General features: G+C 36.2%; 2 protein-coding genes across 2 annotated transcripts; one reads left to right on the top strand and one right to left on the bottom strand.

The window, feature by feature from the left end:
* Positions 1-9,228: 9,228 nt before the first annotated feature.
* On the top strand, positions 9,229-10,810 carry PCOAH_00035750 (KIR-like protein; the record flags this gene model as incomplete). Its single annotated transcript, XM_020060366.1, has 3 exons — positions 9,229-9,237; positions 9,384-10,247; positions 10,550-10,810. The coding sequence occupies 3 exons, from the start codon at positions 9,229-9,231 to the stop codon at positions 10,808-10,810; spliced, it is 1,134 nt and encodes a 377-aa protein (XP_019915564.1).
* An 868-nt stretch (positions 10,811-11,678) lies between these two features.
* PCOAH_00035740 (SICA antigen) lies at positions 11,679-13,056 on the bottom strand (the record flags this gene model as incomplete). Its single annotated transcript, XM_020060365.1, has 3 exons — positions 11,679-12,071; positions 12,686-12,766; positions 12,973-13,056. 3 exons carry the CDS (start codon positions 13,054-13,056, stop codon positions 11,679-11,681), a joined length of 558 nt encoding a protein of 185 aa, XP_019915713.1.
* Between the last annotated feature and the right edge of the window lie 398 nt (positions 13,057-13,454).

Raw genomic sequence — 13,454 nt, 5'->3', positions numbered from 1 at the left:
TGATAGGTTCATATGCAGATTATTCTCTGGTGAAATGAAGACGCATGAGTGGTTGCCCATTTTATTAGTTGCACTAATTCTTTTTATGTGGATTCCAAGCCCCATAGGCTCCATCCTCACTGCTATTACGTCGATGAGCACAGTGGGCCCAACTTATATAATCGATGTTGTAGTTAACATGACCATTGGATTACTAATCCTATTTGTACTATTAAAATTTTGGTTTTCCAAGGAAGGAAAAAATTTGTCTAATAAAATATGGGGGTGCAAATTTTTAAAGGGTAAGAATGTTCAACTCACAGAGAACAAATCTGAAAAAACAGAACAGACAGAGAAGTGACGACTTCATATGAATATGTGCGCATAACATTTCTTCTATGCTATGACGCTGTATATAGTTCATAAATTAATGATCAAACTATTTCTATATGATGCGTGTGTGTATGCATGGTAGTGCTTGCTTATATTATTATGTTGTTATGTATCATTTTTTAATTCCACCTTAAAAAGGGAAGCATTATTTATTCTATTTTTAATATATATAGCTTGCACAAATGGTCTATTTTCCGTTTCTATATAATAAATTGTTCATTCATATATATAATTAACATTTTGTTCATTGATATTATTATGAACTTTTCTCATTAATATATGTAATTAATGAACATTTTGTACATTGATGCATAATTAACATTGTTTATTCATATTATTATAAAGAAGGAAAGAAGGAAAGGGAGCTCACATCTTAGGGGTGGTGCGGTGGTTGTTAGGGTGGTGGTAGGATGGTAGGTGGGTTGTGTTAGGTGTGGTAGAATGGAAGGGTTGTTAGGGCAATGGTTGGTGGAAGGTGGAAGGAAGGTTGTTAGGTGGTTGGTAGGTGGTGATAGGGTGGAAGAAATGTACTTCCTTAGGGAAAGTTGGTTGTTAGTGTGGTGGAAGGTTCTTATGTGGTTGGTGGAAGGATGGTTGTGCTAGGGGTGTTAGAATGGAAGGAATGTTGTGTTAGGTGTTTGGTGGAAGGAAGGTTGTTAGGTGTTTGGTGGAAGGAAGGTTATTAGGGGTGGTAGGTGGAAGGAAGTATGCATGAAGGTGCATCAATGGTAGTATGTTAGGGGAAGTGTGCAGAGGGGTGCACTTAGAGGGAGAATTTTGAAGGAAGTATGCAGGAAAGTGAAGCTATGTTAGTATGTTGGGGGGAGTGTGCAAGGGGGTGCACCTGGGGGGAGAAGAATAAAGGAACTGCAGGACTGAGAATGAAGGAAAGGAAGTGAAGGAATGAGAGTGTGAAGTTATAAGAGTGAAGGAATGAGGGTGTGAAGGTATAAGAGTGAAGGAAAGGGAGTGAAGGAAGGGGTGTGCAAGGAATGAGAATGAAGGAACGAGAGTGAAGGTGTGAGAGTGAAGGTGTGAGAGTGAAGGAATGAAAGTTAAGGGAAGGTTGTGAAGGAATGAGAGGGAGGGGTAGGGTGTGAAGGAATGAGAGGGAGGGGTAGGGTGTGAAGGAATGAGAGGGAGGGGTAGGGTGTGAAGGAATGAGAGGGAGGGGTAGGGTGTGAAGGAATGAGAGGGAGGGGTAGGGTGTGAAGGATTGAATAAATGAAGGGAGAAGAAAGTGAGTGTAAGGTTTAAAGATGGGCTGTTAGTATGGGAAGGGGTTAAAGAAAGAGGGGGATAGAAGAAATGTGGGGGATTGACAGAATGAAGGGTGTGTGAAGAAGGTGGTGTTTTCGGGGGAGTGAGAGAGTAAGTGTGGGCGTCAGTGTGGAGTGCTGAATGAGGAGGTGTTAGGGGTGAAGGAAAGAGAGGGGAATGAAAGGAAGTGGAAGGTGTGGTAGGAGGAAGGAGTTAGAAGGAGTGAGGAAGTGAGGGAATGGGAGTTCTTGGGTTATAAGGTGTGGGGGAGTGTGTAAGGGGGTGAGTGCTGTGGGAGGTGGTGTTACATTCTTTTTTTTTTTCTTCTATTGTTAGAAAAATATTGATCGCTGTAAATATTAATTTTTGAAATAATGTAATATGTACTTTTAAAAGCAATTTTTTTTAATTATTCTTGTAGTACATTCTTTTTTACTATATATGTATTATTGCGCATTTTAATTACTTTTTCATTTAAAGTACGTTTACACACTTATAATGTTGTAGCGTGAATGACATAGATGACCTAAATAACCTAATAAAAAGTTTTCACACTAAAGAAGGAAGAAATAATCATACACAACCTATTTAGTGTAAATTAGAAAAGAAAAAATTTTTTCATATTAAACATTCTTTTTCCACAGGAAAGAAGAAAAGAAAAAAAAAAAAAAAAAAGAAAAAAAAATCTACACTTTTACTTTCTAAACTTATCCTTAATTTTAAAGAAAAGAGAAAAAGGAATAAAAATTAAAAAATAAAAAAAAAAAAAAGAAGCAAAATGTTATTCCTTGCGAAAATTTTTACATTCAGCTTAATACTCTACTTCTGGGCGCAATATAACCCTAACCACCACCACCATGTAAGATAGGAGCTACTGTTACACACCTATATAAAAAAAAAATATTTGGCGCACATATTTAATATAATTAACGTTTTTACTTTTTTCACTAAAAATAGAGAAAAAAAAAGAGAAAAAAAAAAAAATTTTCCACAACCGTAACAACCCACCTACCACCACCCACCTAACAACCTTTTTCTTTTTTTTAGGTCCTAGTGCATGCAACCCCATGCGCCACCTCATGGGGCAAAACCACGTCATCAAGGTCGAACACATCCACATGGAGTGCAAAATGGGGAAATACCACACCATCATCATGGAGTAAAGGGCGACGAAGTGGTTGTTTGCGTGATTTATATGATTTGCCCGATCCAAGCACCATAACCACGGTTGCAGGATCGTCCGTAGGGTCATCATTATCTACAAGTGGAAGTAGGGTAAAAACAAAACAGCACCAGCAAAATAAATACCCCTCTGAACAAAGTACAAATTCTTGCCCCAAGAAAAACACAAATGAACGATCACCAAAAGAAAAAAACCCATTCGGTGGCCATCGATACAAAAAATCCAATTCTAAAGAATCCCTTCTTAAAGAATATACATCACCCACAGGAATTCACCTTCCTGAAGATTCACTCCCTGAAGAATCACCAACTAACAACCTTCCTTCCACAACCCCTAACACCCCACCTGAAGAGTCACCATCTGAAGATGAATTAAAACAATCGCCACCCAAAGATTCACCACCCAAAGGAATTCACCTTCCTAAAGATTCACAACCTGAAGAATCAAACTCTGAAGGTGAATTGAATAATTCACCACTCAAAGATTCACCACTTAACAACCTTCCCACCACCCCTAGCAACCCACCTGAAGATTCACCACCCGAAGAACCACAACCTGAAGAATCAAACTCTGAAGGTGAATTGAATATTTCACCACCTGAAGAACCACAACCTAAGGTGGAATTAAAAAAATCAAAGCATGAAGCAAAGCATGAAGCACAAAATGGAGCACAATGTAGTAGGAAAAAAAGCTGGCGAGGTAGGTTCCTATGTAGATTATTCCGCGGTAAAATTAAAGCGCACGAACGTATGGCACTCCTATTAATTGTGTTCATCCTTCTTATGTGGATTCCGAGTGCTATAAACGCTCTCTTCTATGCTGCAAGTAAGGAGGGGCTCATGTGGACCCCATCTGCGGTCATGCCTGTCCTCACAGTTTATATAATCATTGGGTTAGTAGTTCTTTTCGTATTGCTAAGCTTCTGGTTCTCAAAGGGAGGAAAGAATTTGTCCAATAGAATATTAGGGTGCAAGAATACTGAAGAACAGGTTGCTCTAATCAAAGAGAAATTTGAATAATCGTAGGGGAAGTGACGACTTCATATGAATATGTATAACATTGTTGCTTTTATGTTATGGTTTTGTATATAGTTCATAAATGGAGGAACGTTAAAAATATTTCTATATATGATGCATGTGTGTATGCATGGTAGTGCTTGTTTATATTTTTATGTTGTTATGTATTAATTTGGTAAAGTTGTACTTTTTTAAATGATAGAGTACTATGTATTTTCTTTTTTCTTAATGTATACAACTTGCATAAATGCTCCATTGTCCGCGTTCATATATAATGAACATTTTGTTCATTAATATGGTAATAAGTATGAACGCACTTTATAGAAAGGATGAAACGAGGGTACGTTGTTCTTTTGTGTGTGTTTTATATGTGTGTACATTCATAGTGTATAAACCTTACTATACTTTATATTTAGTATATATTTGTATAGTGATGATCATCACATATGTACAAGGTACAATGTACAATGTGTGCAAAGCCAGTACTTATTATGCAAAAATGTAAGAAAAAACTTTTTTTCTTCCCCGTCCTTTTTTATTCAAAAATTGTGCATTACTTCATCTAGAGGATGATGTTGTGTTCGTTCATCTGGAAGTTCTTGAACAACTTAGATGAATGAACAATTTAAATGAACATTTAGGTGGGTTCTTACCTAGATGTTCATTCATCTAGATGATTCTGTTCTTGTTGCAGTAGTAGTGGTGGTGTATGGGATTGAATATTCGGACGAATTTATTGTTGTTGAAATGTCATCGTCGTCTTCTGATAATGGTGAATTCAAGTAGTGGTTAATTGATCTTTTATTCCTTCTTCTGCTTCTTCCATTCCCAGAAGAGTGGTTACCAAACCAAGAAGGTAGGAAGTAATACTAAAAAAAAAGGAAAGGAGTGGAAATGAGGGGTGTTGGAAGGAGGTTTTGTTATGTGGTAGGTGGGTTGTTAGGGTGGTGGTTGGTGGAAGGAAGGAAAGGAAAGGGGAAGGAATGGTGTCCATGTGTGTACCACATATATATGGATATATATATATATATAGTGGAACTCATTTTAAACATTTATTTTTTAAATGAAGAAGAAGCTAATTATAAGGGAATAACATTATTATTATTTATGCTTCCAATGTATAATGGTAATTGTCCATTTATAATTGCCCATTTATAATTATAATTTTAATAGTAGTTATAATTGTAATGGTAATTGTAACCTTATACAGAAGGAAAGAAACGAGTCCGAATCCTACTGTACTAATTGTACCAAATATAGCAGGTACGGTGTTGGTAGAGGAGGTTGGATTAGTGGGAGACTGTGATTGTTCCACCGTATGTACGGGTGCTACATGTACTGTGAGAAATTTCGTCCCCTGAGCTTCCAGGTGCATTTCGGTCGGTTTATCCTCTTTTCTAGTTTCTGTATCACATTTCCCTTCCAATAGTTGCTTATACTTACTTTCTTGATGTATTTTTCTGAAGTCTTGACAATATTGGTCCTGATTGGCTCCATCACATTTGGTATATAGATCCATATAGGCCGAGTAAAGATCCTGCAGGTATTTGTAGCAGTTCTGATCACAGTAGTTCTTACTGAGTTTTAACTGCCCCTCTATAGTGTCGTAGTCTTTGGAATAATCAAAAATTTTTTTCATATTTATGAAAGTGGTTTGGTCAATACTGTTGTACATCATCCTACACTTCATTGGAGCTTCTGAATTCCATAGATGTGGGTATATTTGGCTTATCATCATTCTGAAATGAAAATGGTTCTGCGCTTTTTGCCATATTTTTTCCCCTATCCAATAGTACAGGAATGTACAGCGCTCATTATAGAATTCATTTTCTTTCTTCATTGTTAATGCGTAACACCAAGCCTCCACCATCTGTTCGGCATACGTCTTAATATGGGGTTTCGAATGTAACTCATTTTTTATGCCTTCCGCAAGGGAATCATTCTTCAGGCGACCACAGGCATCAAATTCTGTATTAAATTTACTGTAATAATATACGTACGATGGCAACAGCGTCTCCAAATGTTCTTTCTATAAAGGTAATTAGTAAAATATATGTCCTTATATATTGTCCATTCTTACCATATCATGGATAAGGCACCATACATATAATGTGCATTTATATTGTCGAAAGTGCGAGTAACCGTTAATTTCTGTTGTGCCATTTTTTCCTATATGTTTACACTTTTATATATATAATAAAATTGTGTTATAAAAATATGTTGTCCCTGTTTCTTATATATATTTATGCAAAATGGATACATATGTGCGTATTATTGAATTTTTGTTTTATAATTGTGAATGAGTATATATGTTAATTTTTTAATTTTAAGTCCAAAAATTGTACACATTGTTTTATTTTTCAGGTAACTTCAGTGTGTTGTTATTGCATTATATATATATATATATGGGTGCATTAAATTATTATATACATAGGCACGTAACGGCCCTTGGGGTTAGAATTTCTGCACGTATTATTAACTAATGTTTTACTGATATTTTAGAGATCAGTAAATATTGCTCATATGTAGTGTACAGTTCACTCGCATGGTATATTAATATATCTTCCCTTCCTTCCTTTCCTTCCTTAGGAAGGTAATGTTCCCTCCTTTCCTTCCTTCCCTTCTCCCCTAGGAAGGTTGTTGTTCCCCTTCCTTTCCCTTCCTTCTTCAGGTAAGGTATTCTTCCCTTCTTTTCCTTCCTTAAACCTTCATTCTTTACACCTGAAACCTTCCTTCCTTACACCTTCCTTCTTTACAACTTCCTTCTCTTTACACCTTTTCTTTAATCTTCTTTTTCTCTTTAAATCTTCCTTCCTTACACCTTCCTTTTTTACACCTAAAACCTTCCTTCTTTACATCTTAAACATTCCTTCTTTACACCTTAAACATTCCTTCTTTACACCTTAAACCTTCTTCTTTACACCTTCTTCTTTTTTTCTTCCTTAAATATTCCTTCTTTACACCTTCCTTCTTTTATCCCCTAAACATTCCTTCCTTACACCTTCCTTCTTCACACCTTAAACCTTCCTTCCTTACACCTTTTCTTCTTTTTTTTTACTTCTTAAACATTCCTTCTTTAAACCTTCAATTTCTTTACACTTCTTCTTTTTTTCTTCCATAAACCTTCCTTTTTCTTTTCGAAGCTTTCTTTTTTACTTAAATCTTCTCTTTTTTTACCTAAACCTTCTTTTTCTTCTTCCTTAACCTTCCTTCTTTTACCTAAAGCTCCTTTCACCTTTTTTTTTTTTTCTTCTTCTTTTTCTTTTATACACCCTTCGGGTGTATCCCTCCCTAAAGGAAGTCACGATGTTTCCTTCAACCCTAACAATCTTCATTCTAACACCCCTAACGACCTTCCTTCCTTCCACCTCCACCCATAACATCCCTTCCTCTTTAGGCCCTTCCTTTCCTTCCCTCCCTTAGACCTCCCTTCCACCGTACCATCACCTAACAACCTTCCTTCCAGACTACTACCACTAACAACCTTCCTTCCACCAACCACGTAACAACCTTCCTTCCTTAGACCCTCCTTTCATTCCTTCCTTTGATCCTTCTTTCCTTCCTTAGACCCTCCTTTCATTCCTTCCCTTGATCCTTCTTTCCTTCCTTCCTCCTTAGACCCCCTCTTTCAGGAAGGTTGTAGTGGTGGGGAACATCCTTCCTCTCCCTTTCCTTCCCCTTTTGGTGGAATAGGTGCAATGGTTATATATATAATTTTTCTACATATCTATAGATGCGGATTCTATATATATATATAGATGTGTGGGTGAACTTCAAAAAAATGAAGTAAATGGAATAATATGGAGTGGAAGTGGCTCAAAGTGGAGGTTGCGCACTTGTTCATAAGAATGAATACTGCAACGTCCACAGAACATACATATATAGCAAAAATGGAACAAATGTATAATTCCCATTATATATATGTAGGTTCACGTGTGGAATGCGCGTTAGGGGTGTGTGTGTGTGGGAGTGCATGGTGGAGTGTATGCAGAACTTGTTGCCAAGAATTGGGAAGGAAATTAACGAGCACATGTGCACATGTACATTCTTCTTTCCTTATTAAACACCACCTAAGAAAAATTCTGCTTCACATTTACTCTTTCCACCATTATTAAAATTCTCTGTGATGAAATTTTTTCCCCTTTTATATGTCTATCGATAGTATATCTTATATGGCACTACTATAATTATTTGTACGCACATATGAATAGAAAGGGCAAATACACTGGTTTCACATTACATTTGGCGGACGTTCATCATAATATGTAACCATTGAACTACTACTCCCCCACCTCTTTTTCCCTTATATATATATATTACTTACTGTGAAATTACAATACTTATACTTCATACCAAATAAAAGAAAAATGAAAAAAAAGAAAAAAGCAAGGTTCACTAATTATATAAAAATATAATATTCACTCAAGATAGGGAAGGAGGGAGAGAAATGGATTATCCAAATAGCACCTCCTACTCTATATATGAAGCAGGTCCTTACAATGTACAAATGGAAAAGAAAGAGGATGAGGAAGCAACAAATTATTATAAGAACAAACCGATCATAAAATTGAAGAGAAGATAGGGGTATGTTATAAAAAAAAAAAGTGTGTTGTTAAGTGAAGGTATGCACATATTCTTGTACATGTAATTTCGTGCAGTTCCCTTGCTTTCTCCTTCCTTCTTTTTTATATATGTAGTTAATTCTGCTCTATTAGCTCATCTATTTTTAATAAATATTAATAAATTCATGTACACACGTCCGAAAAGAGGGAAAGAATTCTGTATATATGAACTATTAAGGTATTTATTAGAAGAAGTTATATATGAAAACGACTTTAATAGTAGTAAAACGCATAATTTAATATAATGTATATATATATGTGGTAAGAATTTTTCCTATACAGAAGAAGGAAAAGAGTTATATATATATTTCCTACATATATATATATATATATTCAATAACTGAAGCACACATGTAAATAATAATAATATAATACTTCTGGGGAGAGTTGTGCATAATCTAATAATAACGATGTAAGTGAATAAATAAAGGAATAAAGGAACCATATAAAAAGTTTAATCATTCCCCTTCTTTGTTTATTGTTCCATTAGGCGAATTCCTTTAACACATTTTTTATTCTTATTTTGCATTGGGCTGCAAATATGATGATTTGATACACATATAATGTGCTGTCGCTACTTTAAAAATTGAACAATGTGCACTATTAGAGAAGAAAGAATAAAAATTCCAATATTCATTCATAATCATTATGGAACAAGTGAAAAACTGAAATATTCATATTCTGCATAAACATATATATGAACAACATACACTTTTAACATATAAATTCCATTCAATATATGCAACAGAAAAATATACACACATAAACAATTACAATGACAAAGGTAATACGGATTATTATATGTGTCCTTCCATGTGAGGGTACATGCACATATACACATACAATATTTCTTATGGACATAATATTCTGTACACAAGATAATGAGAATATAAGGAGTGTACATATATATTATATTAATTACATTTGTAGGAATTGGATCGGAAAGAATTACCTTCACATAAGGAATACTATGATAAATTCAACACGCCTACTAGGAGTGAATGTAAGTCCCTTGGTGGCGATTTCCAACAATGGGATGGTCAATTACAGAATGGATTGAGTGAATACCATAAAATTACTACCGACGCTAAGAAAATCGCAAATGCCTATTGCTTCGCATGTACACAGAATAAGCCATCAAGCTACAAAAATAAAGAACCTTGTGAATTTTTTTATTACTGGTTGGGGGATAAGTACTGGAATGACTTAGGGAATCATACATTTTCAAACCTTTTGAACAAAATTTACCAAACGCTGCATACATCTTCTCATACGAATCTATGTAGAACTAAATACGATGATGTTCCCCGGGAACTTTTCCAACAAAGAAAAACACTATTCGAGTGGTGGCATAACCACAGTGTTTTACAATCACTTATACAAGGCAGTAACTCCGAATGTAGTGAACAATATGGCCATCACATAGAAAAAGCTTTTTCATCCTATTTTTCTGTAAGCGCATTTTGTACTGAAAACAAAAGCAAAAGTGATTCTTACTGTATGCAATTTTGGACAGAACAAAATCAGAAAGACAATTTGGCGAAACTGCTAAAATTACAATGTGAATCAGAATCTAAACTGCAAACTATGGAAGAAGGAAGTAGGACATGTGCCCAAGAAAAGGAGACACTAACAAAAGAGAAGCAGTCTGAAGCACAGGCAACACTCTCTCAAGCACAAACAGCAGCATCCTTAGCAAAAGAAGAAGCCGTTCGTTCTGCTACCACCACTTCCTCCCTTTCTTCTATCTTTGGCACACTCGGAATGACAGTCGCTCCCTTCTTATTGTATAAGGTAAAGTTATAATTAAAATACTACTACAACAAGTAGTATTTTCTCTCCTTCCTCCACCTTAGACCCCTTCCTTTCCTTCCTTCCTTAGACTCTCCTTCCTTAGATCTCGCTTCCTTCCTTCTCCTTAGACCCCTTCCTTTCCTTCCTCCTCCTTAGACCCTTTCACCTATCACCCTAACAACCGTCCTTCCAACCACCCACCTACCACCCACCTACCCACCTATCCACCTACCACCCCTAACAACCCTAACAAGCACCTTCCTTTCACCAATCACCCCTCTGCACACCTTCCTTCTCTTCAGTATAAGCCATGGTCTTCCTGGATCGGTAACCATTCTGGAAATGGAAGAAGCACAAGAAAGAGAAGGTCCGCTGAGGGCACCTTTGATACATTCACAGAAAACAGCTCAACATACGATTCAGAAACTGAATCAATAGTAGATGACTCCACGACAGAAAATTCCACCACACTACGTTCTGCTACATACACAGCACAGTCTACCAGGGGAGGGAGAACAAGAAATAATGCGGGCCGCGGGATAGTAGGTTATCAGAACATGTAACACATATTGGAATGTAACCCTTAGAAGTGGAAAGGAAAGAAGAGCAATGTTCTTCCTTCCTGCCCCCGTTTGGAGGAAGGGAAGAAGGGAACATAAATGACCACGCAGTGTTCATACAATGTAAGAAGCAAAAATGACCATTCATCCTTTTTCGCCCTTCTTTCCCCTAAGCGCTAATTTTTTTTTCTTTCTCTCTTCTTTTTATTTTTTATTGTTTTTTTTTATTCCTTTTCTTTATATTTTATTACTTTTTTTCCTTCCTACATTTTTATGTTTGAATAAGCACATAAAAAAAGACTATTCCCAACGTGGATGCGGAAAAAGGTGCTGACCTACTTTAAAGAAATATTCATGGATTTTAAAAAACAAAAAAAAAAATATTATGAAGTTAAAAAATTTTATAACAGAATGAATAATCATTTTTTAATTCTTTAATAAAGAAAATTTTACCAAACAAATCAAAATGAAGTGAAGGAGGAAAAAAATATTTTTTTCCCACTTATATTGACCACACATGAACATGTAATCAATATAATACACAAAACAAAAAAAAAAAAAGAAAAGAAAAATATTCACTACACCCTAAAACCCGGAATCTAAACTTAGAACCTCTTCCTTAGCAACATCAACCCTAAAAACTTGTTCCTTAGGAACACATTCCTTAAAAAAAGAGTCTTCCATAGCAACAAAGTCTTTCCTTTCTAAACCCGAAATCTAAACTTGGAACCTGTTCCATAAGAACACCTTCCTTACAAATAAAGTCTTCCTCCCTAAACCCGGAACCTGAACTTGGAACCTGTTCCGTAGAAACTTCCTCCTTAGGAACATTGTTTAGGAATTTCTTCCTTAGAAAGAGAGTCTTCCTTCCCTAAAACCCGGAATCTGAACTTGGAACCTGTTCCTTAGGAACATTTTCTTCTTTTATTAATTCCGATCCCATAAACTCTTGAACAAGAATGCTAAAATAATCCTCCTTCGTCGAATACACATCCCCTTTTTGACATTCGTCTAAGACTTCTAAATGAATATCAATAATCACGCGGCGATCGACACCACGGCGACGATCAACGCCCTGTTTTTTTGGCCTCTTCGTTCTTCCTGTTGGAACAGATCTTGGTTGTCTGCGTTTTTTTACTAAGGCATATGCATGTAGACCATCATCTTGGTCGTCCACATGATTAATAATTTGTTCCCTTGGTGTCGCAGCAGGTACTTGATGAGCTCTTCTGTAACGTTCTCTTTTGCCAGGTAGGCCAAAATACTAAAAAAGAAAAAAAAGAAAATGTGTTTTTAAGAGGAGTGAATGTTGTTTTTAAGAAGAATAAGTACTATTTTTAACCTAAGTCCGAAATCCGACACCCCTAGGTGTGAAGTCCCACACACCCTAAAGTGTGAAATCCTACGCACACCCTAAAATGCGAAATCCTATACCCCTAAATATGAAATTATACCCCCTTAAGTGCGAAATCCTACGCACATCTCTAAATGCGAAATCCTACACACACTCTTAAATGCAAAATTCTACAGACACCCTAAGTGCTAAATCCCCCCCACACCCCACTCATTCACCTTAATTTATTTTTCTTTTCTTTTTTTTCTTTTCTCACTCATGTTTCTTTTTATTTTATTTTATATATGTATATTTTTTTTTTCTTTTCCTTTATTTTGTATGCAAACATTAGATGTATACCCTTCCCTAAAACATCTGAACACCCGGCCACATTCTTGTTCTTACACCATGAAACCAGGAACCTTAAACGCGAAATCCTGAACCCTTTTTTTTCCTTCTTTTTTTTTTTTTTTTTCTCTTTTTTTTTTTGTTTCTTTTTTTCTTTTATTCTTTCCCTCCCTCCTCTTTTTCTTTTCTTTTCTTACCTTCCAGAGTAGGTAGGTCATGGTGATGATTCCAATGGTGGTAGGAATTGTAGGAAGGTAAGGAAGGAAGGCGTGGTCAATCTTGTGAGTAAGTGCGGCAGGGGAAGGAAGGGTGGCTCCGCCACCGTTCCCTTGACCACCTTTTCTTCCTGTTTTAACACTCCCAGGTGGTGATGATGGTGATAGTGGTGTTGTTGTTTGCGTTGGATGTTGTATTGATACTGGGTGGGCAGGTAATGGTGTTGTTGATGATGGTGACGTTGGTTCTAATGAGTCCGGTTCCCCACCTGCTCCGGAGGCAGGTTGGCCACTGTCCTTTGCACTTTTGGTAGAATCGACACTGTCATCTTGAGTAACAGTAGCTTGCCCATGTTGACCTGCTTCTGTACCTAAGGAATAGGTAAAAGAAGGGAGTTTGTGTTTTTAGTATATTTATGAATGGTATTACTTAAGATGTTGTAGGTTCACTCTTTCCTGGGTACACACTACTGTGGAAAAAAGAAAGGAAAGAGGTCTAAGGAAGGAAGGTTACACCTTTCTTTCCTTTTTCACTTGGATCTTAACAGGCTTATTCTTATCTTCCCTATTTTCATTTTCATTTTTACTTTTACTTTTATTTTAATTTTTACTTTTATTATTCTTACCATCTGGTTTAGAGACGCCCGCCTGGGCGTCGTCTTTAGTTTTCTGTGAGTCCTGAGGATTTTGATCTGTTGAGGGAAGGGGTAAAGGTGAGTCATCATTACCATCGACAAGTATTATATCAGTA

The sequence above is a fragment of the Plasmodium coatneyi genome, chromosome 11, assembly GCF_001680005.1.
Source record: "Plasmodium coatneyi strain Hackeri chromosome 11, complete sequence".
NCBI lineage: Eukaryota > Apicomplexa > Aconoidasida > Haemosporida > Plasmodiidae > Plasmodium > Plasmodium coatneyi.
Note: the sequence above shows the minus strand (reverse complement) of the source record. Positions and strands in the feature narration are given on the sequence as shown.